The sequence below is a fragment of the Sphaerodactylus townsendi genome, linkage group LG10 (assembly GCF_021028975.2).
Source record: "Sphaerodactylus townsendi isolate TG3544 linkage group LG10, MPM_Stown_v2.3, whole genome shotgun sequence".
In the NCBI taxonomy this organism is placed as follows: Eukaryota; Metazoa; Chordata; class Lepidosauria; order Squamata; family Sphaerodactylidae; genus Sphaerodactylus; species Sphaerodactylus townsendi.
The window spans coordinates 13,449,977-13,472,850 of record NC_059434.1 but is presented as its reverse complement, the minus strand read 5'-3'; the positions used below and the strand labels follow the sequence as shown (position 1 = coordinate 13,472,850).

Below are 22,874 nucleotides of genomic sequence, written 5' to 3'. Positions count from 1 at the left end.
TAGTGAACTCCTTTTACTGCTGTGCTATAGAGAGTGTCTTAACCTACTGCATCTGTGTATGGTTCTCCAGTTGCACAGTGGCAGATAGGAAGGCGCTCCAAAGGGTGATCACTACTGCACAGAGGATTATCGGCTGCCCTCTCCCCTCCTTGGAAGAACTCTATAATTCCCGAAGCCTAAAGAAAGCCCAAAATATTCTGAGAGACCCGTCTCATCCAGCACACTCTCTTTTTGAACTGTTACCATCCGGCAGACGACACAGGTCTATCAAAACTAGGACAAAGAGGCTTAGAGACAGCTTCTACTCTAGAGCTGTGGCGATGCTGAACTCCGCGGCTTCGTGTTGATGTGTTTGGGGCTGTGTAGGGATGGGTGGAGGAAGGGGAAAGTGAGGATGGGGTATGAGTCTGAAATTGTGTGCATCGAGGAATGCTGCTGTAAATTTCGTTGTGTGTGCACAATGACAATAAATGCTTATGCTTATGCTACAGTGATATAATCTTTGTGTTTTTTTATTTATAGGAGAGTCAGTTCTTATACATCTAAGGGGGAAAAAGGGGGGGTTGCAGCCTTTTTGGAAAAATATTTTCTTAGAAAATTACAAGATAACAGGCCATTGTGAAGGTATGCAAAGTCATTCAACAACTGGAGAATGACAGCCCATGTGGATATAGTTTAATGTTAATTTTGCCGTGAGCTCTTCGTAGAGGGTCTATTTGATTTATGTCGCTTTGTAATAAGCCTGCGTAGAGATTGTTTAAGGCTATACAGTATAAATGCTTATTTGTTATTGTTTAAGTATATGTATATTGAATATTAGAGACACTGGTACATAGAGGCGTATGGGGGGGGGAATGACGCCCAGAGACAACTCATTCCCCGGGCGCCCCCTGCACCCGGACCCTGAGCCCTGTTCCTCCGGGGTCCCTGGAGGCTGGCTCCTGCTCTCCCCAGGCTCTGGGGAAGGCAGAAGCATGGGCTGCAGGGAGCCCAGGAGGGAGGGTCAGCCCCCCACGTGCCTGAAAGGCATGCGTCGAGGGATGCGGGTCCCCCCATGTCCCTAGGCCAGTACGCCCCTGCTGGTACATCAAAATTATCAGTCATACAGGTGTTTTTTTGGATGGTTAACCCTTCAGCAACCGACTCCACTTTCACTGTGGATGACTGGGATAGCTTTAAAAAGGGCTTGGACAGATTTATGGAGGAGAAGTCGATCCATGGCTACCAATCTTGATCCTCCTTGATCTGAGATTGCAAATGCCTTAGCAGACCAGGTGCTCAGGAGCAGCAGCAGCAGCAGAAGGCCCTTGCTTTTACATCCTGCATGTGAGCTCCCAAAGGCACCTGGTGGGCCACTGCGAGGAGCAGAGTGCTGGACTAGATGGACTCCGGTCTGATCCAGCAGGCTAGTTCTTATGGAATACAGCTTCATTCCATGCAGCAGGATTTGCTCCCAAGCAAGCATGCTTACTTTGGCTGTGAGTGTGCTTAAAGAGCAGCATGTCCAGTTAACAGGGCTGAGAGTCAAGCAGGAAAAGACCCATCAGATCTGTTTCAAAAGGAGTACTTACCAGAATATCCATACACAGAACAAGTGCCGGTTACGTAGAACATCCAGCAAACAACTGTGGGAGGCTTGGCTGAAAAGCGGAGCGGCTAAGAACAAAACAACCGACTGCACAATAATATCTCCAATTTATTGTCTTTGCCACAGTACAAATATTCACAAATCAAACATCCTTTTGTCTGTCAAGGTATGTAAACAAGTGCCCACCGTTGTCCCTGTCCCAGTTTGTAAGGATGCGAATGTCTCAAAAAGTCCTTCAAATCAAGTTTAACCTTTCATCGCTTGCATATGGAATCAGGAGCTTCTTCTCGCGATAAGAGTCTCTTGCTTTCAGCCGCGTAGCCTGTGCAATGCAGTAGAATCACAGTGAAAGCCCTGGGTAAATCACAATCTTTACAGCAGGACCCAATCCATTTACATTAATAAAACGCAGTTAGAGAAGCATTCTGTAGAAGAAACAAGGCTCCAGTTCCGGGAACTGACCGTTAGAAATGCTAGTTGTTACATAAAAATGGCCTAGAAATATTGAGCCAACCTGTCCCGTCATCTTACAAGCTCGAAGTATCCGCTTTGCAGAGATACTTTCCAGTCAAGGAAAACAGTAGTGCAATTTAAGTAGTTTTTTTTTTTTACTTCATTAAGAGTTTCTTAAGTCCAGTATGCAAATGCCATAGCTCGGTGGAAAGATAAGAAGATGCTCCAGTAAACAAGAGAAGAAAAAAAAGAACTTTGGCAAGCCCACGCAGGCTCCCTAGTCCATTAAAGCTCGTGTTAAAGTGGTTTGTCGGTTTTTTAAAAAAAGTTTTTTTTAATGTATAAACTAAAAAAAAAAGCAGAAATAAATAGACAAATGACTGTAAACCGTCTTGAAATGTTTCTCATCGATAGCTGGCACAGCTTGACTTTAGAGCCATTTTAAAAACAGAAGAGGAGTTTGACCTAAGTTTTCCCGCCAGGGCCTGGGAAAACGGAAGATGGACTACATTCTTAATTTAAAAAAACAAAACAAAAAACCAGCCAACCAGAGTCTACCGACGCCGTTCTCGAGCGATTCTCCCGTCGCCTCACTTGGACTTCTTCTTAAAAAGGCTTTTGATTTTGGAGGGTTTTTTGTTTCGCTCGCCGTTCTGACAGAGGTCCTGCGAGGGGCTGCTTATCCGGGAGGCCGCGGCGGCCTCGTGGGCGGCTTTGCTTTCGCTGCTGGTGGACGAACAGGAGGTGTGGCGAGGCTTAGGGACCGGGGCGCCGCTGGACAGCTGGTTCATGCTGCAGGACTTCTCCAAGATGCCGTTGTAGACCTTGCTGGGGGGGCTAAAGATCATACTTTTCGTCTCGGTCATGCCGACGTAGTTGGGAGAGCCCCGGGAGGTGTCAGCCGTTAAGGACAAAGAGTCTCCGGTGGAGGAGTCCTCCAAGGAGAGTTCTTCCCGCGATATTTTTTGAGGCGACAGGGGTTGATAGATCTCAAGGCTTGACGGAGGAGATTGCTTCCTTCCGACGGAGGAACTGACGGAGTCACATTCTGAGCCTGTATCTTGCGCTTCCCTAGAACCAAGGAAGAACAAAAAAAAATCAGAAATAACATCAAATCGAAAAAAGAAGCCGCAAAAGTAATTTTGTTTAGCGACTAACACGCCACCACTCCAGAGACCTGCTCGAGGCAGCTACTGCTATTCGTTTGAGTGTACTTTTGTGCGGTTTTTCAGCCAAAAAGTTAAATTTTCATTGTCACGAAGCTGCTTTTGAGAACTAATGCAAATGGTTTATGATTTAATTGTCAGCCCCAAGTAAAGTGAATGGCACAGAGTTACTGTGGCACTTAGCCAGAGAAGGGTTGCTTTGGCCCTTCCGCTATTTAGCATCAGATGCTCATGAAGTGTATTGGAGTGAAGTCACTATAGCATCCCCAGAATACCAGAATTAACGCATTGGTAGGGAGCTCTAAGATTAATTACGTCTAGATAGTTGATTTCAGGCATTAATACTGCTTCTACTTTGTCTACAAGGCACAATTGAAGAGCAGACACCACCTTCCAGAAGAATGGAGGACCAGCGGCGGGTTGCTTACTGGACAAAGACTTCAAGAGTGGGCCGCTGTGTGATCAAAAGACATTGGGCTTTGTCAAAATTACAAAAGGAAACATTGGATGACTTCAGACAGAAGACATTTTCTTTCATCTTATTCACTGAAATGTATTTTCAGGCCAACCTTTCTCCCAACATGGTGGGATCTACGTGGCAATTAACCACACAAAATTATAAAAGCAACCTCAACAAAACCGATTATCCATGCCCCTGATAACAATTCAGTACAAGAACTGGCATGCTTTCTGTCCCACGGGCCCTTCCTAACAATTCCACTTTAAAACCTCTCTGGAAAGCCAACATGGCGAAGGCCGGCCTCATCTCTGGGAAGCTAATCCTGAGACGGCGGGTTATAACGTGAAAGGCCTACGCCCAAGCGGCAGCTGATCCCACTCTTGCCATAGAAGGGATGCAGAGAAGGCATCGTGGGTAGAACAGAGTACATGAAGGGAGAGGCAGGCCTTTGAAGTATGTGGGCAGGGGCAAATGTGCAGAAAATGGGGCCCGGGGCAAGCTCCCAAATTGTGCCCCCCCCCTCATCTTGGGAGCTGGATGTTATGCCCTTATTGTTACACCTCAAGACTGCAATAGTCTTTTTGGTGGTTGCGTCATACTGAGTCCTAATATTTCCACCTGAAGAAGAAGAAGAAGAAGAAGAAGAAGAGTTTGGATTTATATCCCCCCTTTCCTGTAGGAGACTCAAAGGGGCTTACAATCTCCTTGCCCTTCCCCCCTCACAACAAACACCCTGTGAAGTGGGTGGGGCTGAGAGAGCTCCGAAAAGCTGTGACTAGCCCAAGGTCACCCAGCTGGCATGCGTGGGAGTGCACAGGCTAATCTGAATTCCCCAGAGAAGCCTCCACAACTCAAGCGGCAGAGCAGGGAATCAAACCCGGTTCCTCCAGATCAGAACGCACCTGTTCTTAGCCACTGCTGCTCCCCTGTACCTGTACCTCAAGATCTTGTTCTCTCACTACTACTACTCAGTAGTGTATCCTGCATCCAAACAGAAAGGGGGGAAAGAGAGAGAAAGGGGAGAGAAAGAGAAAGGAGGGGGGAGAGCGTTGCTGGCGGCAGGGAAGCAGCACTCTCCCCCATCTGTCTCCTTCCAAAGGTAGCCTCAGGGGGTAGAGAAGATCCCTGCAGGGCAGGGCGCTCCTGAAAAGGCCAGGCTGGAAAAGGAGAGCACAGCGCAGGGCCAGGCAGCACCCCCCCCACACCAAGCGCGCTATGAGGAGCAGCTGGGCCCGCTGAGGAAGCAAAGGTGACCAAGCGGGGAAGTGAGACGGGCAGGCAGCCACTCCTGCCTGGCTTTCCCTGTCTCAAGCAGCTGCCTTCACAGCTGACAGCCCCAGTGGGAGAGCAGCCAGGAAAGTCAGGGTGTCCCTCTCGGACGAGGGCTGGGAGATCTGCACTGGCAGCGACCCTCAAAACTTCACCTGCGACCCCTGCCTCACCTGTGCTTTGGCCCCAGCGTCCTCCTCCACCTGCTTGGGGGAGGGGGCAGCCAGCCAAACGCACCCCCTACACGACCAATTGGATTGGCGTCTCGGGCCCAAGCCCCCTCCTGCTCCCCCTCGTTTTTGAACTGTTCCCATCCGGCAGACGATACAGGTCTATCAAAACTAGGACAAAGAGGCTTAGAGACAGCTTCTACTCTAGAGCTGTGGCGATGCTGAACTCCGCGGCTTCGTGTTGATGTGTTTGGGGCTGTGTAGGGATGGGTGGAGGAAGGGGAAAGTGAGGATGGGGTATGAGTCTGGAATTGTGTGCATCGAGGAATGCCGCTGTAAATTTTCGTTGTGCGTGCATAATGACAATAAAATGCTTATGCTTATGCTTATGCATCTGGGGTTTCCCAGTTCATGTAAGGATTTGGAAGATCAGCGCCAGCCATTCTGAACTAAATCCCAAAGACAAATAGACAGCCAGCTGAGAAAGCTCCGAGTCATAGTCATATGGTTTCTTCTCCCATAAAACCAAAAAGACCTGCTCTCGCTTGTCTGATCAAGCTGTGTTTCATACGTTGAACCCACAACTCTCTGTGTCAGCTGGGCCACGGTCATTCCATTCCCCCTGCCATGGTTTGAGGGTAACAGCGAACAATCAATGCTGTTGAACAATCTCTCCCTCTTGCTTATTAATCACGACTTCCATACCAGCTCCTTTACTGGGGTTTCTCAGGAATCCCCCTATCAGGTCACTAAGTTCTGCCCTATCCCACCACACCTCTTCTCAGTTGTCTCTAGTGTCTTAGAAGGGTGGCTAGTATTGGCCAAAGCCAAATCCCTTCCTCTCCCTTTGTACATGCAGTTTCTTTCTCTGCATCTCTTAGGGCACCGTGCTGCCTTCTACACCAGCGCAATCTTGAGCACTATACTCGGCATCTAGCTACTATGGCATCCCCGGTGCTAAACTTGTATCCACCCAATGGAAAAGCCGGCTCAAGCGCCAGAGCATCTTTCCACCCCAACGACTTCACAACTGCAAGATTAACCACTGTTGATTAGAGTCGATTGAATGCCCTTGTAGATTGTTCAGCTGAAGTCACGACCTGTAAGGGGGTATTACACCTGGACTGGTCTCCTACAGTGATCGCTGATAAAGCCAGAAATACCTTGAACCTTACACATCTGACTGTGCCCCCATCACAATTCCCTAGATCCGTGGTGGCGAACCTTTGGCACTCCAGATGTTATGGACTACAATTCCCATCAGCCCCTGCCAATTGGCCATGCTGGCAGGGGCTTATGGGAATTGTAGTCCATAACATCTAGAGTGCCAAAGGTTCGCCACCACTGCCCTAGATCAACAAGGGAACAGGATTATTCCTTCTAAGTGCCAAATGTCTGGACAGAAAAGGCACTCAGACACAGAATTCTATGCCACTGCAGAGGCACAGCACACAAAACTAGTTATCGTGCAAGATGTCGTTCTCGTACCATTGTTTTTCAGCCGTAAAATAAATGGCCTCCTCCTCCTCTTCTGTGCGGTAAGCAGCTGGGCAACTTGATACAGACAGGATGTCGGGGTCTGGAGAGTGCAAAGTCGCCTGTGCGAGCGGGGTGTGCGGCGTTTGCGCCAAGTGTGGCGACTGCGGAGATGACGGCACAACATTTCGTCTGGAGCGACACGTGCTGCTGCTTCTCACTAAGGTGGCAGGTTTCACAATGCCCCCTGAGGAGAATGAAACAACATAGTTGACAATTAATCTGCTGATGTATAGTCTAACATGAAATATTTCCATACAGGCCAAAGAACATGTTTACTTTGACAAGGTGATTTTGGAAATCACACCTCTATAGGCTTCTGTTGCCTGGAAGTTTCAATTACAAAAGGAGACCAAGACAGAACTCTTGATTAAAAAGATGGTATTATTCTACATATTGTCAAAGGCTTTCATGGCTAGAATCACTGGGGTATTGCATGGTTTCTGGGCTGTATGGCCGTGTTCTAGTAGCATTTTCTCCTGACGTTTCACCTGAATCTGTGGCTGGCATCTTCAGAGGAGAAAATGCTACTAGAACCCGGCCATGCAGCCCGGAAACCACACAACACCCCTGTATTATTCTTCCTTGATTATTAGTTCAGTATAAAACCTGCAAATGAGTCACTGCACGGAGACCGGCAAGGGCAAGACAGGTGTTACAAGTGACCTCTCCTTGGCAGAATCTCACAGCAAGATTGGTTACCATTTTTAAGACCTCAGGAGAAAAGGTCACACTGGAAGTCTCAAACTAATGATGCTAGCAGCAACACCTGACTCAAATATTTAACAGGAATGCATTCTGGCTTATTTAATTCATTATTAAAGCCCATTAGAAAAGAGAAATTCTGCGTACACCCACTGTGTACAACAGCTGCTACCATTTAAGGGACTAAAACCCACATTTTAAAAATGTAAGCCCTTATTAAAAGATATGCTGATACCTGGTAAGCTAAAGAGAAGCCAAAAATTGGAACAGGAAATATCTAACCTTGGATGACTGAAATAATGTTGTTGGAGAACAACAGATTTGCATTGGATGGGAATTAAAACATCACGAAAATGAAAGACTTCAAAGACCAGTCACTTTCACGTAGGATCTGGGAGCTGCCTGTGTGCTGTCTATGCTGCTAGCACCTTTAACATGTTGGCCTCCTGAAAATGCTGCTTAGCCAAAGGCGAAAGGTTGAAGAAAATATTCTTTAATATACGTGAGTCAATAGGAGCTGTATGCCGAAAAAGTATAGCAAACAACAAAATTTAAGGATGAATGGAGGGAAGTCACCTCCTATTTATATATATTCTAAAAAAATTTCCTTTTAATATATATATTTCTTTTTTACATATATATCCTTTTTTTTGTTTATTTGTTTGTTTCACCTTGTCTCCACATGTTTTTTCTATATTGTAGAGAAATTTAGACAATAGATTTCCTTTGTTTAGACTAGTATGCAGTATCAGTCCTCCATTTTATCATGTTTTTTTTGTTTTACTATACTAAATGTATATGTAAGATATAAAATATATTATATACAGTGGGGTGCTGTGGGGTGCTGTGTGGTTTCTGGGCTGTATGGGATACTAATATAAAGTGTGGGCTAAGCAGCATGTTCTTTTTTAAATACATATATTTTTTAGTTTTGTGCAATAAGAATAAAAAAAAAGTTTTTACAAAGTGTATATAATACAATGTATTGTCGAAGGCCAGCCACAGATGCAGGCGAAACTTCAGGAGAGAATGCTGCTAGAACACGGCCATACAGCCCGGAAACCACACAGCACCCCAGTGATTCCGGCCGTGAAAGCCTTCGACAATACATTGTATTATATACACTTTGTAAAAACTTTTTTTTCATTCTTATTGCACAAAACTAATAAATATATATATTTTTTAAAAAGAGCATGCTGCTTAGCCTACACTTTATATTAGTATCTCATTTGGTTAACCTTTGACACAGTTGAATCCCTTGCCAATCTTTGGCTCATCCCCATTTGCCCACTGCCTTCGCTTCGATTCGATAAGCCACCACATACCATGAAACTGAGAGACAATTGGAGGAGTATCTTCATCAAGGTCATCCACACCACCCGCAATTGGATAAGGGGGAATGGAGACTCGTGGCATCACCACCCAACTGTGATCAGAGTAAAGCGAGGAGGTCAGACTTGGCAGGCCCGAGTTGTGCGCTATCTGAAAGCCACAGATCTTCTCAATCTGCTGCCATCTGTAGAGACGCTCCCTCAAACAGGTGGTTAACTCCGAAAGTGCTTTCCTGGGAAGGAACATAATTAACAAATCATTTGCTATGCAAATCTAAATTAGCAATATTAACAGCTGCATATTTCAGGAGCCTTGTTTGTCCTCGGAAGCACATTAATATTCACGTCACGGGTCTTGAGATTTTTAATTTTAAAAATGCAGAGCGATCGCACTGAACAACCAATCGACCCAGACTATCCATTTGTTTAGGGTGTTTCTATGCTACCTTTTCAGAGTCCTTATCGAGGCGGCCGACCAATGCAATCAGTCAGTCTTTACTACCGTCATAGACCAGCACCAGGTAAATAAGATACAATTAAAAGGGCAAAGTTTGAATTAAAAACAAGCCATTAGACATAACACAAAAGCGGCTCATTAAAAAAAGTTGGTATGTCAAACCTCTAATTAAAAGCATGGATAAACTGATATATTTTTGCCTGGTGTCCAAAAGAAAGCCAACGAGGCAGCAGCCGTACTTCAAGGAACAGAGTATTCCTAAGGCAAGAGACATCCACAGAAAATGTCCTGTCTCTAGTCACCACCTGCCTCGCCTTGAGAGGCAGATCTTAACTAGTGGACTGCATAGTATGGGGAAAGACACATTTCGGGCCTGATTTTAACATAATAATTAACTCTAGACCAGGGGTCTGCAACCTGTAGCTCTCCAGATGTTCATGGACTACAATTCCCATCAGCCCCATGCTGGCAGGGGCTGAAGGGATTTGTAGCCCATGAACATCTGGAGAGCCGCAGGTTGCAGACCCCTGCTCTAGACTTAAGGAATATGACTGAAATACAATAAGACCTTGCTACACCAGAATTGGGCACATACTGGTACAGTATGTCAATCCCTGCGGATTTGAATTTTGTGGAATTTTGTAGGTAATTTTTGCACCAATTTAACTCAGTCATAAAGAGTGTGATAATCGATCACTTTAGGGTGGATGGTAGATATTTTACCTTTGACCACTGAAGAAGGTCATTTGGTGTCTGGTTCTGAAGGGTCAAAAATTGTCTTAAGGGGCCCATTTGTATTATCCATGGGCAATGCAACTTTTGTAGGGCCAGAGAATCTCTGGCCCACCAATTACGACACTGTCTTAGACTCAAGGAAATCAGATACAAGTATGTGAATCTTACTCCTTTACATTTCCCCCATCTCCCCGATTTAATTAGATTACACTACTTGTTGGACAACACTGATCCTTCCCTCTGTATGATAGTGGCAGACTTTCTCCTGGAAATTACTAAATGCCAGTAGATTTCCTTCGACCTGTATTGTATATGCTTTCTAATCCGTTTTTTTTTATTGTTGTACTGTTGTCTATGCCAATAAAGGCTTGCTTCCCGCAACTTTTGTAAAGTAGGTTATTATGACCCTTAAGATATTCTGATGATATAATTAGCAGTCCTATATACATTTTCTTGATCTTCCAGGTATTTAATTCTTACAGGTCAAAAGCAGTACTCTGAATTGTGCCTAGAAACAACTAACTAGTGCAGAACTTTCAACACAGAAGCGATACAATCATTGTAACCGACCTTCAACAGTAATCCAGCAGGCCACATCTTGGACCAACTGGAGTTTCAGGACCATTTTCAAAGGTAACCTCACGTAGAATGCATTATTTATTTATTTTATTTATTTTTTGAATTTGTAGACCGCCCCATCCCCGAGGGGCTCTGGAGAGCCGCAGTAATCTACCTTGGATATGGTTAGAGTGTGGATCACTGTGGCCCGGTCACGCTTTTCAAACAACGGTCATAGCTGGCAGGCCAGCCAGTGGGAATTTAAAAAGACACTACGACGTTCCACAGAGGAGACCTGAGACCCTACCCATGGTTTTGTGATTATGATATTACGGTATTATGTTTCTTGTTGCCATGTATATTGTGAATTAGCTTGCTGTGCTGATGTTGTTTTATTGCTGCTATGTAATGTCATAATGTTATGTTGATGATGGTTTGATTATTGATATTGTCACTTGAAATACTGTTTGATACTGCTGCATATGTTATGTTATTGATATATTTTGCTGTGAACCGCCCTGAGCCTTTTGGGGAAGGGTGGTATATAAATTAAAGTTCTATTCTATTCTATTCTATTCTATTCTATTCTATTCTACCCATAGGCCAGGATCCAGCAGCACCCCCAAGCAATGAATCTGCTCCTTCGGGGGGAATTTAACCCACACAAGAGATGCTGTCGTTCTTCTTACTTTGCTTCCAGAATCTTGTGGTCCACTTCATCGAGGGAAGAGCTGTGTGCAACGTGCAACGTCCCGAAGACGGTACTTCTCTTCTTTTTAATCTTTTCTGCCTAAAGGGCAAACAGGAAGCCAAAGCTTAAACAAGCAGTGAAGCCGGTACATACGGAGAGAGGACCTTTTAGACAGCAGGTCAGGCACAGAAAGAATGACCCGTTTAAAACTTTACTGGCTCAGTCATAATATATTCAGAGATGACCACCCCATTACAACTTCCAAAAAAACCCCACACATAGACACCCCAAACCCGCTCTTCCCTGGGCACTGTGAAGTCACCTGGCTCACATCCAGAGGCATTTCCAAAGCTCCCCCGCTGCTCAGCAATTCCCTCCCACTGGAAACTTGCCAAAGGCAAGGATTTTTTTTTTTAAACTAACAGTTCAATAGCAAAAAGATTCAAGCAGACATTTGGGCTGCAAGATAACAGCAAGAATAAGACCACATGGGTGCTGTGTGGTTTCTGGGCTGTATGGCCGGGTTCTAGCAGCATTCTCTCCTGACGTTTTGCCTGCATCTGTGGCTGGCATCTTCAGAGGATCTAATGTTAGGAAAGTAAGTGGAGTACATATACCTGTTGGAGTGACCTGGCTGTCTTCTTTGTTACTCACAGACAATGTTTCTTCACCCACCCTGGACACTCCAACAGGTATATATACTCCACTTGCTTTCCCAACATTAGATCCTCTGAAGACGCCAGCCACAGATGCAGGCAAAACATCAGGAGAGAATACTACCCGAACACGGCCATGCAGCCCGGAAACCACACAGCACCCCAGTGATTCCGGCCGTGAAAACCTGCGACAATACAATAAGACCACAGTTAAGGCAAAATGTGCACCAGCCCATGGGGCTCATGTCCTACCCCTTCCTTATTTCATGAAGCACAGTGACTGAATCCCAGTTAGATGCTAACTCCAGCCACGCATAGTGTATGAATAGAGGCTCACAGGTTAGTTTTTCCTGGCTATGGGGAACGGGAGAGGAGTGACGGCAGCACCCAGCTGGCTTTCGGCACCTTTTAATTTACTGGTGGTGAAGTTTGCCGTCTGAATGTGCCCTTTGCAGGCTACCAAGTGTGACCAATTGTGAACTTCCGGAGCAGGGAAGAATATTAATCTGCCTTTACTTAGAAAGCGGACTGAATGCAGCGGAAATGCAGCGGAAGGCAGACTCAGCAACGGGAGCCAAGGAAAAAGAATGCACACAGCCCTGGAATTTTAATTAGCACTTTTGCTCACGCACACGCCGAAGACTGCTCAGTACCAGAAATCTTTATTAGCCTCAGCTCTGCAGCTGGACAGGCTCGGACTTGATCGCCAGAGAAACAAAATCAACAGGTTTCTGCTATTTTAGGCCGTTCCGATGGCAGAATTCACCATACCTCTTCCTTGGCAATGGCTAGCTGCATTTCTGCATTCTGCCTCTTAATGTTGTAGTACTGGACTTCTACTTCGTGTGTCAACTGGAGCCACTTCTGCAGTGCATCAGGGACAGACCAATTGCTTCGCAGTTCAAACTCTTTCTCGGCCTTTTTTAAAGCCATACGGACCTAAAGGAGAGTCGAGAGACGCAATGCAGAGTTATTCATGAAGACTGGAAGTAAAATACATATTTTATTTTAACCCCACTTGTGTGTGTGTGTGTTTGTGTGTGTGTGTGTGTCTGCTCCTGAAATTCAGCTGGAAAAGAGAGTTGTACCATTCTCGCAGATGATTCTCACTATCAATAACAGTAGGTAGGTATAAAAATTGCAGGTGGCAGGCACCATTTTTGAAGAGAAGCCATTCCTCCTCTTGCGCACAGGAGGAAACGAGTCTCATGCATAGATTCATGACAAGGGGGTGCATCGGTCAAAGCAAACACTGAAATGTTACACAGACACGTGCCCTGGGGGCTGCCTAGCTCTTAATAGGGGTCACACAATCTATTGTCTTCCTGCCTGTAGCCTGAACTGCCTATCTGGAACGGACCTCGGCTTGCCCTTCAGCCAGATGTAACAAACTGGACTACAGCTTTGGAAAAGGATCAGAACTGGGAAGAGGTAAATTCTTCAATTCCTGACCCCAAAGACCCTAAACTTGGTGGGAACAGGGGGAGAATGGGGATTCTTCATCACGATGAGCACAGTAAAAGATATAATGTCTAGGTTATACCTGTGATTCCAGAATTCTAGAAGAACTGTTCATTTTCTAAAAACAGCAGTACATACAGTACAGACTCCACCAAGTGGAACTTTCAAGCTTCCTTTTCTTGCTGCCGCCCCCTGTACTCCCCCACCCCCAATTCTGTTCCTGGTAGTCAGCATAGCCTAGAGCTGTGGTGGCGAACCTTTGGCACTCCAGATGTTATGGACTACAATTCCCATCAACCCCTGCCAATTGGCCATGCTGGCAGGGGCTGGTGGGAATTGTAGTCCATAACATCTGGAGTTCCAAAGGTTCGCCACCACTGGCCTAGAGGACAGGGTGGAGGGTGTCAACAGAAATTAGCGGTTTCACAGCAACACACAGGAGAAACATTAGAAGCAAACAGCAACTGAGAAATACCTGAACCAGCTCCTCTTCTGCATACTTAAGCCTGCTGAGTTCGCATTCGGCTCCTTCCCTCAACTCCCTCAGCCGACAGGCTTCCCGTTTCGCATCGCTAATTTCATCCATCATCTTGCATTCCAGGTTTTGCTTTTCTACAGCGACAGTTCGGTTCTCCTCCTGCGCTTTTTCAAGCCTTCAAAACAGACATTCCACACCCCAAACTTAGCGGAGCTGATTCGGTTCAGAATTCGGCAGACCAAATCATTTGTGCCACTCTGGCTTATCACCCCCTGTGCGTTTGTGTGTGAAGGGCTGTCAAGTCGCCGACTTATGGCAACCCGGTAGGGTTTTCAAGGCAAGAGATGTTCAGAAGTGGTTTGCCGTTGCCTGCCTCTGCATAGCGACTCTGGACTTCTTTGGTAGCAGCAGTGGCGTAGGAGGTTAAGAGCTCGTGTATCTAATCTGGAGGAACCGGGTTTGATTCCCAGCTCTGCCGCCTGAGCTGTGGAGGCTTATCTGGGGAATTCAGATTAGCCTGTACACTCCCACACACGCCAGCTGGGTGACCTGGGGCTAGTCACAGCTTCTCGGAGCTCTCTCAGCCCCACCTACCTCACAGGGTGTTTGTTGTGAGGGGGGAAAGGGCAAGGAGATTGTAAGCCCCTTTGAGTCTCCTGCAGGAGAGAAAGGGGGATATAAATCCAAACTCTTTTTCTTCTTCTTCTTCCCATTCAACTACTAACCAGGGCCAACCCTGCTGAGTTTCTGAGATCTGATCCCCTAGCACCACTTTATAGCAGATGTGTTGTGAAGGGTTAGCCATCACTTGATAACCATTGCATTAGGGGGCATTTACAGTTATACCCCTTTGTTAAAAGCATGTGGGGGAGAGCAGAGTGACACTAAAATCTGTGAAGGACAGAGTTCTACGATCTTATTACAAATGAGAGCTGTTGTGGCTATAAGCATGCATCACAATGCCCCAGCTCGATTACCACCTGGACTGGGCCTTCACTAGGTAGAACGAGCAATCCTCTCCGAGGCTATAATAACGACAACCTGGGATGCAAGATTGTTTACTGAAAGGTTGTATGTGCATCTCTCAGAGACGTAGCTGGGCCAAACTGCGCCCGGTGCGTAGTGTGTTTTTTCCACCTCCCATGCCCCCCCATGGCGTTCCCCGCTCAGCACACACACATCCTGCCCCCCTTCCCACACTTACCTACGTTCCTTTTCTATTTCTAGTATTTTTTGAGGCTGAAAAAAGCAGCCTCTTCACAGTTCAGGGAAAAAACTGCCTGACGAACTATACTTCCCAGGAGACCTTGTGAGCCCCAAGGTCTCCTGGGAACTGTAGTTCCTCAGGCAGTTTCTTCCCTGAACTGTAAATACCGTGTTTCCCCGAATATAAGACAGTGTCTTATATTAATTTTTGCTCCCAAAGATGCACTATGTCTTATTTTCAGGGGATGTCTTATTTTTCTGTGTTCTGTTCGTCGGGCATGCTTCCAAACAAAAACTTTGCTATGTCTTACTTTTGGGGGATGCCTTATATTTCGCACTTCAGCAAAACCTCTACTATGTCTTATTTTTAGGGGATGTCTTATATTCGGGGAAACAGGGTAGGCCGCTTTTTTCAGCCTCAAAAAGTACTTTAAAAAGAAAAGGAATGGAGGTAAGTGTGGGAAGGGGGGCGGGGAGGTACGGGGGCCCCTGCGGGGGGGGGGGACGGGACAGGGAAAAGAGGGAGGGGCCGGGGGCGGAAAATGGGCGCCTGGTGCACGACGCACCCCAGTCCCCTTGGCACTCCGCCATTGGCATCTCTCTGAATACTCTAAAGGAAAGGGTAAACCATTTTTCACCTACCTCTCCTGCAGTTCGCACAGGCTCTGCTCGGCCGTCTGAAGGCTTTCCAAATCTTTCATCATTTTCGTGATATGCTCTTTGGAGGTCTTGTTCTGGGTATACGCAAACCAGCAGCCTCCCACACCGATCACGATAGAAATGGTGAGGATGAAATCTTTCATCCAGTTATGAGGCGGCCCTGGAAAAAGCACAAACAAAAGGATAAACAGACGTCAACCTCAGACCCCCCGGAACTGCTAGTGATTAATGGCATTTCAGCTGCAGGAGTTTTCTCGGGAAGAGGGGTGGGGGGGCGTTAATGAGGTTTCATTCCTGGGATTGTAAGCCACTTCCAACCATAAGGGGGAGGCAGGGTATAAATATTTTAATGAATTACGAAGTTTAATGTCACAGGATGCACACAGACTTCACAAAACACACAGTTCCCCTTACACGCTGAGCCTGAACAGTTCCAAACTTGCGTTCGGCCTTAATACTTCTTCTGACGCTAGCCAAAGAAAAATTGCTTCAATGCCAGGATCTACAATATATACCAAAATCTTGAGTCACAGAGTATCGAGGCACTACCATAAACCACGAATAAAAAAATATTGTGAATGTTATTTATAAAGGTTGCTGCCTGTATGTCAGGATGTTACACTAACACAGCGATGGCGAACCTATGGCATGGGTGCCAGAGGTGGCACTCTGAGCCCTTTCTGTGGGCATGCGTGCACAGAGTTCATCATGTGGGGGGGTGGAAAATCACCCCCACACACACACACACACACCCCTAGGCTGGCCTGGGCATGATCCTTTACCTGGGAGTAAGCTCGGTTGGTGGCAATGGGGCTTGCTTCTGAGTAAACCCTCCTAGGGTCATTCGAAGCATTGCATGGTTGCTTCACCAAGCTTACTCCCGAGTAACATGCGCCTCGGAACCAACTGTTTTTTCTAAACTAAAACCTCAGTATTCAGGTTAAATTGCCGTGTTGGCACTTCGCGATAAATAAGTGGGTTTTGCGTTGCAATTTGGGCACTCCGTCTCGAAAAGGTTCGCCATCACTGTACTAACGCCTTTAGATGGATGCATTGTTTATAAGCTGGCCCGGAGTTCGTGATGAAAATATAAGTATTTTTGGAATGAGTTTTGTTAATGAGTACATAACACTATTTGTAGCCTTTTTAAATAGGTTTTTTTTTGGGGGGGGGGATTTTTCTGTTAGTGGTTTAAGGCCAGGATCTTAACTGCACCCAAGTGGGCTTGTACTGTAGAAACAGCAGTTTCCTCACAGCACAGGGAAAGTGAATTTGGAAGGGGGAAAAACACAGGAAGGAAACAGCTTGCGATAAGAAACAGAGAACCGTTTGTCAGGGCCAAACATCTGACTGGGCATGTGCAGAACTCACTTTGGGCAGCCTTGTAATTATATTTATATGCACATGCTCACTTGTGCCCTTGTCACAAGGCTGCGCAGGAAAACTGCATCTAGTGTCCCACTTCCAGAACGGACAGGCTACGCTGACCAACTGGGGCAGCCATGAAATGTTGATTTCCCCTTCCCCTCAGTCTAAGCACATCAGCGCTGGTGGAAAGTGTTACGGTAAGATGTGTTTCTCACCACAACAAAACATGTCTTACCACGACATGCCTCTGAAGATACAGTCCAAAATCTATAAGGAACAAATTGGGTACAGTGTGAGAAACCTCAACTAGGGAAAAACCACCAGAGCCTGGTAGCTTTTTATAACCAGGCTCAAAGCCTTAATGCAAGCATTTATTAGAGCCCAGAAAGTGATCGCATCGAAAAGGTAGTGATCATTTCCGGGAGCCGTTGAACTGTACAGCGTCTGTATATTATTGCTATTGGAATTTTGCACGGTTCGCAGCTTTTGGCCCTGATCACTGTTTACACTTTAATAAATGTTTGCACTAGGGCTTTGAGCGTGATCATAAAAAGCAGCCGGTGTATGGTGGTTTTTCCTCTGAAGATGCCAGCCATAGATACAGGCAAAACATTCGGGGCAAAAACGACCAGACCATGTCCACACACCCTGGAAAACCCACAACAGACACTTGATCCTGCCCAAGAAAGCCTTCAACAATATATATAATAAATTCATGGCTCATACAAAGAACATCCTACAGCCGTGGTGGCGAACCTTTGGCACTCCAGATGTTATGGACTACAATTCCCATCAGCCCCTGCCAGCATGGCCAATTGGTCGTACTGGCAAGGGCTGATGGGAATTGTAGTCCATAACATCTGGAGTGCCAAAGGTTCGCCACCACTGCCCTACAGAATACACTCTACCATAAGTTAAACGTCTGGGAGGGAGGGAGGGAATAAATAAAAACGGTACTGACGTGTAAGAGGTCCAAACAAAACGACGTCCAGGGCCTTCAGCTGAAGTTTCTGTCTGTGGCTCCGATCAATGATTTTCAACTGAGAGATCATAAACGCAGGTTCGTTGACGGCTATCCTGCACGCAACAAAGTGGAGGTTTTAGGCCGCGTGTTCCGGAAGTGATAGTTCAAAGGTGTGGCCAACAAAATACACTAAACTGGCTCTGAGAGAGTAGACAGTTGTAGTTAGGCTGTTTCGGTTTACAGAGCTGTGGGAAGTCGCCATCAAATTTCTCTAACTTTTCTGATTTTCTGCTTGTCATCAGGTTAAGCAGCAGTGGCGTAGGAGGTTAAGAGCTCATGTATCTAATCTGGAGGAACCGGGTTTGATTCCTAGCTCTGCCGCCTGAGCTGTGGAGGCTTATCTGGGGAATTCAGATTAGCCTGTACACTCCCACACACGCCAGCTGGGTGACCTTGGGCTAGTCACAGCTTCTCGGAGCTCTCTCAGCCCCACCTACCTCACAGGGTGTTTGTTGTGAGGGGGGGAAGGGCAAGGAGATTGTAAGCCCCTTTGAGTCTCCTACAGGAGAGAAAGGGGGGATATAAATCCAAACTCTTCTTCTTCTCTTCTTAATTAGTTTATGAGGTTGTTAGCTGTAATAATGTAATAGTTATGTATAGGGATAGTTAATAAGTCATGTAGAGATTGGTGCTTTGTTATTCTGTATGTTATGTATTATATTGTTAGGCTATTGCAAACTGTTATGTAGGTGCTTATTGTAGGTGCTAACGTATGTGATATGTTACATGTGATATGTTATGCAGGTGATTACTGTAGATTATGAATTATTTTGTATGCTATGTATTATGCTGTTACACTATTATGTTGTATGCTATTGAAAAATTTATTATGTGTTATGCGGATTATGTTGTTAGTAATTAACCTGAGATAGGAATATTATTAGTTATATTTAGCTGTTGTTGGATTATTGCCAGGGTCTGGTGCTAATGTTGGATTATTATGCCTGGCCTTGTTGTATTATTGTTGTTATAATTTACCAGGTTGTACATCGCCCTGAGCCCTCTGAGGGAGGGGGGTTTTCAAATCAAAATCAAAATGAACATTCTACTACATGTGAAATGCCAATAACAGCTACTGAATCCCTCTGTTTGCCTGTTAAATGAAGTTCACACTCAGTAGGCAATTGGCAACACGCCAATTTAAATGTCATGAGACAGGTAACAAAAGCACCTGTGGAGCAGCAGTGGCGTAGGAGGTTAAGAGCTCATGTGTCTAATCTGGAGGAACCGGGTTTGATTCCCAGCTCTGCCGCCTGAGGTGTGGAGGCTTCTCTGGGGAATTCAGATTAGCCTGTACACTCCCACACACACCAACTGGGTGACCTTGGGCTAGTCACAGCTTCTCGGAGCTCTCTCAGCCCCACCCACCTCACAGGGTGTTTGTTGTGAGGGGGGAAGGGCAAGGAGATTGTAAGCCCCTTTGAGTCTCCTGCAGGAGAGAAAGGGGGGATATAAATCCAAACTCTTCTACTCTTCTTCTAACTGGGCTGCACCAAATATCTTACCAACTTTTGACTTTTATTATTTTGCTGTTTCTATGGGTCTTCAGCTACAGAGAAGCAGCATCACGGCCCTACTGCTCTTTCTGCCAGTGACAGCGGCTTTATAAGAATAGGATCTAAGCACATCGATTCAGCTGCAGGAACTGGGTCACTGTTGATGAGCAGGGGCCGTGCGGATGGCTGGGAAGAACAACCAAGCAAAACGTCCATCACCAGGAGTATGTAGTTTCGCCACCACACAGAACTCCACGGCCGTCAAACTACAGCTGTGATCCGAAACACGCTTACATGGGAGTCAGCCTCAATGAACTCAGTGGGAGTGGCATCCAAATAATAACATGCAGCACAATCCTATGGATGTATTTGGAGAAGTAAAGTCAGGAACATACAGCGAAGGCTATGGAAACCAAAAATGTTTTCGCATATAATTCCTTGAATCAGGTGGTCTGATTCTAACTGTTCTGAAAACAAAATACCGTGTTTCCCCGAATATAAGACAGCGTCTTATATTAATTTTTGCTCCCAAAGATGCGCTATGTCTTATTTTCAGGGGATGTCTTATATTTCTGTATTCTGTTCGTCAGGCATGCTTCCAAACAAAAACTTTGCTACGTCTTACTTTTGGGGGATGCCTTATATTTCGCACTTCAGCAAAACCTCTAGTACGTCTTATTTTCCAGGGATGTCTTATATTCAGGGAAACAGGGTAATTCTATGGAGTTTTTTTTTTTTTTTTGGGGGGGGGGGGGGAAGAGATACACCAAAGGGGAATGAGAGAGTTTGGTTTGAAGTAAGTATGAGTTTGGTTTTATATGCCACCTTTCTCTACTGACTCAAGACGGCTTACAAGCACCTTTCCCTTTGTCTCCCTACAACAGACACCTCTGTGAGGTAGGTGGGGCTGAGAGACCTCTGAAGATCTGTGTCTAGTCCAAGGTCACCCAGCTGGTATGTAGGAGTGCATAAGCAAATCCGGTTCACCAGACGAGACCACCAGGAGTGGGGAGTGGGGAATCAAACCTGGTTCTCCAGATTAGAGTCTCCCTGCTTTTAACCACTGCACCATGCTGGTTTCGACTAATTGTCACACAAACACCATCTGATTGGGGGACTTTTTCCCCACTGGGATGAAGAGTATCCTTACCACTAGCACATGGGCAAGTGTTTTGGTGGAAGCACTGAGCATAAGAAATAGTTAAATAACCGTCCTCAAGTTTTAGGTGTTGAATTTGATGCCAATTCTGCACTAACTGCCAGCAGGATACAGTGGTGGTTTGCTAGTCAAGGGGGAAGTGTGAAACACGGCAAGAATATTGCAAATTTAGCATCTCTCTGAAATCAGCGCTTCAACTCCAGCTGTAAGAAAAGGTACAACATGCACAGAACATCTCGGGGCTGAAAAGTCACCTAGGCAGTGTCGTTCCTTTGACGTTACTCTCTCTGAAGTTCTTCTCATACTGAGGAAGTTCGACGAAGTCCGCCAGCCACTCCAGCGTCTCCTCTTGCGTCCAGTTGTGAACTACAAAACACAAGAGAAACACTATCTCACACTGACCGGCTTATCTAGAATTAAAGTCCACGGTATAAATAAAAAGCAAAAGCAAGTTACTGGCAAAGTCATGTTCTCAGAGTCAAGATTACGGAGATTATAAACAAATAAGTCTTTAAAATATTCCTTTATTAAAAAATTCCACCGCAGGATTGCAAAAATAAGATCTTATGACCAATAAAGTGTACTCAGAGTGCCTGATCTTGTTATCCCTCATCCCGTACTAGAACCGAGCACAAGGAAGCAGGTATTATATCCATTTAAGGTAACAGTAGAGCTCTGCTCACATTTAAGAGAATCCGCATGTTTGCTTTGGAACCCTAATAGGGGTTAGAGGGGGCATGTGCATAAATGAACTAAAGAGTTTAATTTCCACATCCGTGCGCAATGGCTGCTATTCTGCAAATCGGCAGCTCTGACGGCACCAAAGTTTTTTACACTGAATGTCCCACAGATAACCAGAAAGCACAAGGACCAGAGATCTTAAAGGCAGAAGGAATCGTACTATTGATCTCATTGTTAGAAATCCCATGAATCTATTGCTGCCAGCCAGCAACATTCATTTATTTGTCACCATTCACCCAAGGGATCTTGAAAGGCCAGCCTGAGCAATTCAACATTTCAAGCCCTGCGGGAACTAAGCAAGCCCCACGGGGCACAGATGTCATCAACTAGTGCATTCCTCAGGATAGGGGTCATAACTGAGAAAGTCCTTCCCTTGGTGACAGCTAACTGAACCATCCAAGGGCCAGTCACCTGCAAGAGGCCCTGAAAAGATGACAGGGGGGTTGTAATGGAAGAGGAAGTCTCATAGGTATGAAGGTCCCAGACCAAATAGGGCTGAAGTTACCTGTAACTGCTGTTCCTTGAAGTCTTCTGTGGAGGCACATATTGGGACTGAACATGTGCAGGCCAGCACACTGAAAACTCTCAAGCTTCCAACCTAGAGGGTGCTCTTGCCATTCCTGCTGTCCTTTCTGCCCCCCCAAGGGACTCACTGCAGGGCGCCCGGGGTGTTTGTCCCCAGATGTCCCCATTATAGCTACGCCACTGCTCAGAGTATATCCATTCTTTATTTCTAGGTTAAATCTAATTTCCACTTAAATCGACCCGGTGTCCCTCCATCATTTTGCTCTAAGCCTAAACATCCAACTGAAAAAGAGTGGCAAACCTTGGATGTTAGAAGGACACTGAAGTTCTGCATTACAAGAATGTGGAATTTCAAACAGTCAGATGCTCCTTTTGTTACCTATGGAAGGAGGGCCAAGGGAAGAAAGGCTTCTGAATTCTCAATAGTGCAATGAGTAAAACTGTGCATAAGGATGTCTTATGAAGCTCAATGAATGCAAGTTCCAAAGTGTAACGCTCATTCCATCAGATCGGTTGTGACTTTGGCAGCTTTCAAGTCCAGAGCACCAATAGAGGAGCTCTGCCAGGCAGCCACATGGTTATCCTTTTCCACATTCGTAAGACACTATAGACTGGACCAACAGCTATCTGCAGAAGCGGCATTAGGGAGGTGAGTCCTGCAGCAGGTGCTGGTCCAGGATGTCTGAGGTAAGACTGTCACTTATATTTAAGCAATAGTTCCCATCTTTTCTTTTTCCACCCTATTGTGTCTAGCTCAGGTATATAACCAATGAAGCCCCACTGAAGAAGAAAGACGAGGCTGACTTACCACTGAAGAAGAAAGACTAGGTTGTCTTCTCTTCAGCGCGGGGGGGGGGGAGTAATTCAAAATTCCCACCCTAAATAAAGAGGTGGTCTGGATGTGGAGTAAAGTTGTGGAGCAGTACTTTGTATACCTGCAGAGGGAAGTCCTCTACAGTCCAGAAGAACTGCAAAGGATTT

At 45.8% G+C, this 22,874-nt stretch overlaps 1 protein-coding gene across 1 annotated transcript in view; it reads right to left on the bottom strand.

Moving 5' to 3' along the window:
* Positions 1–1,676: 1,676 nt before the first annotated feature.
* Positions 1,677–22,874, bottom strand: part of STIM2 (stromal interaction molecule 2) — a 123,437-nt gene continuing 102,239 nt past the window's right edge. The window contains exons 4-12 of the mRNA XM_048509390.1: positions 20,882–20,993; positions 17,910–18,025; positions 15,563–15,740; positions 13,712–13,889; positions 12,547–12,714; positions 11,118–11,218; positions 8,673–8,911; positions 6,595–6,829; positions 1,677–3,112 (exon numbers count right to left, since the gene is read on the bottom strand). Of these exons, the coding sequence (XP_048365347.1) occupies positions 2,632–3,112; positions 6,595–6,829; positions 8,673–8,911; positions 11,118–11,218; positions 12,547–12,714; positions 13,712–13,889; positions 15,563–15,740; positions 17,910–18,025; positions 20,882–20,993 (1,808 nt within the window). The 3' untranslated portion in view covers positions 1,677–2,631. The remainder of the gene's footprint in view (positions 3,113–6,594; positions 6,830–8,672; positions 8,912–11,117; positions 11,219–12,546; positions 12,715–13,711; positions 13,890–15,562; positions 15,741–17,909; positions 18,026–20,881; positions 20,994–22,874) is intronic.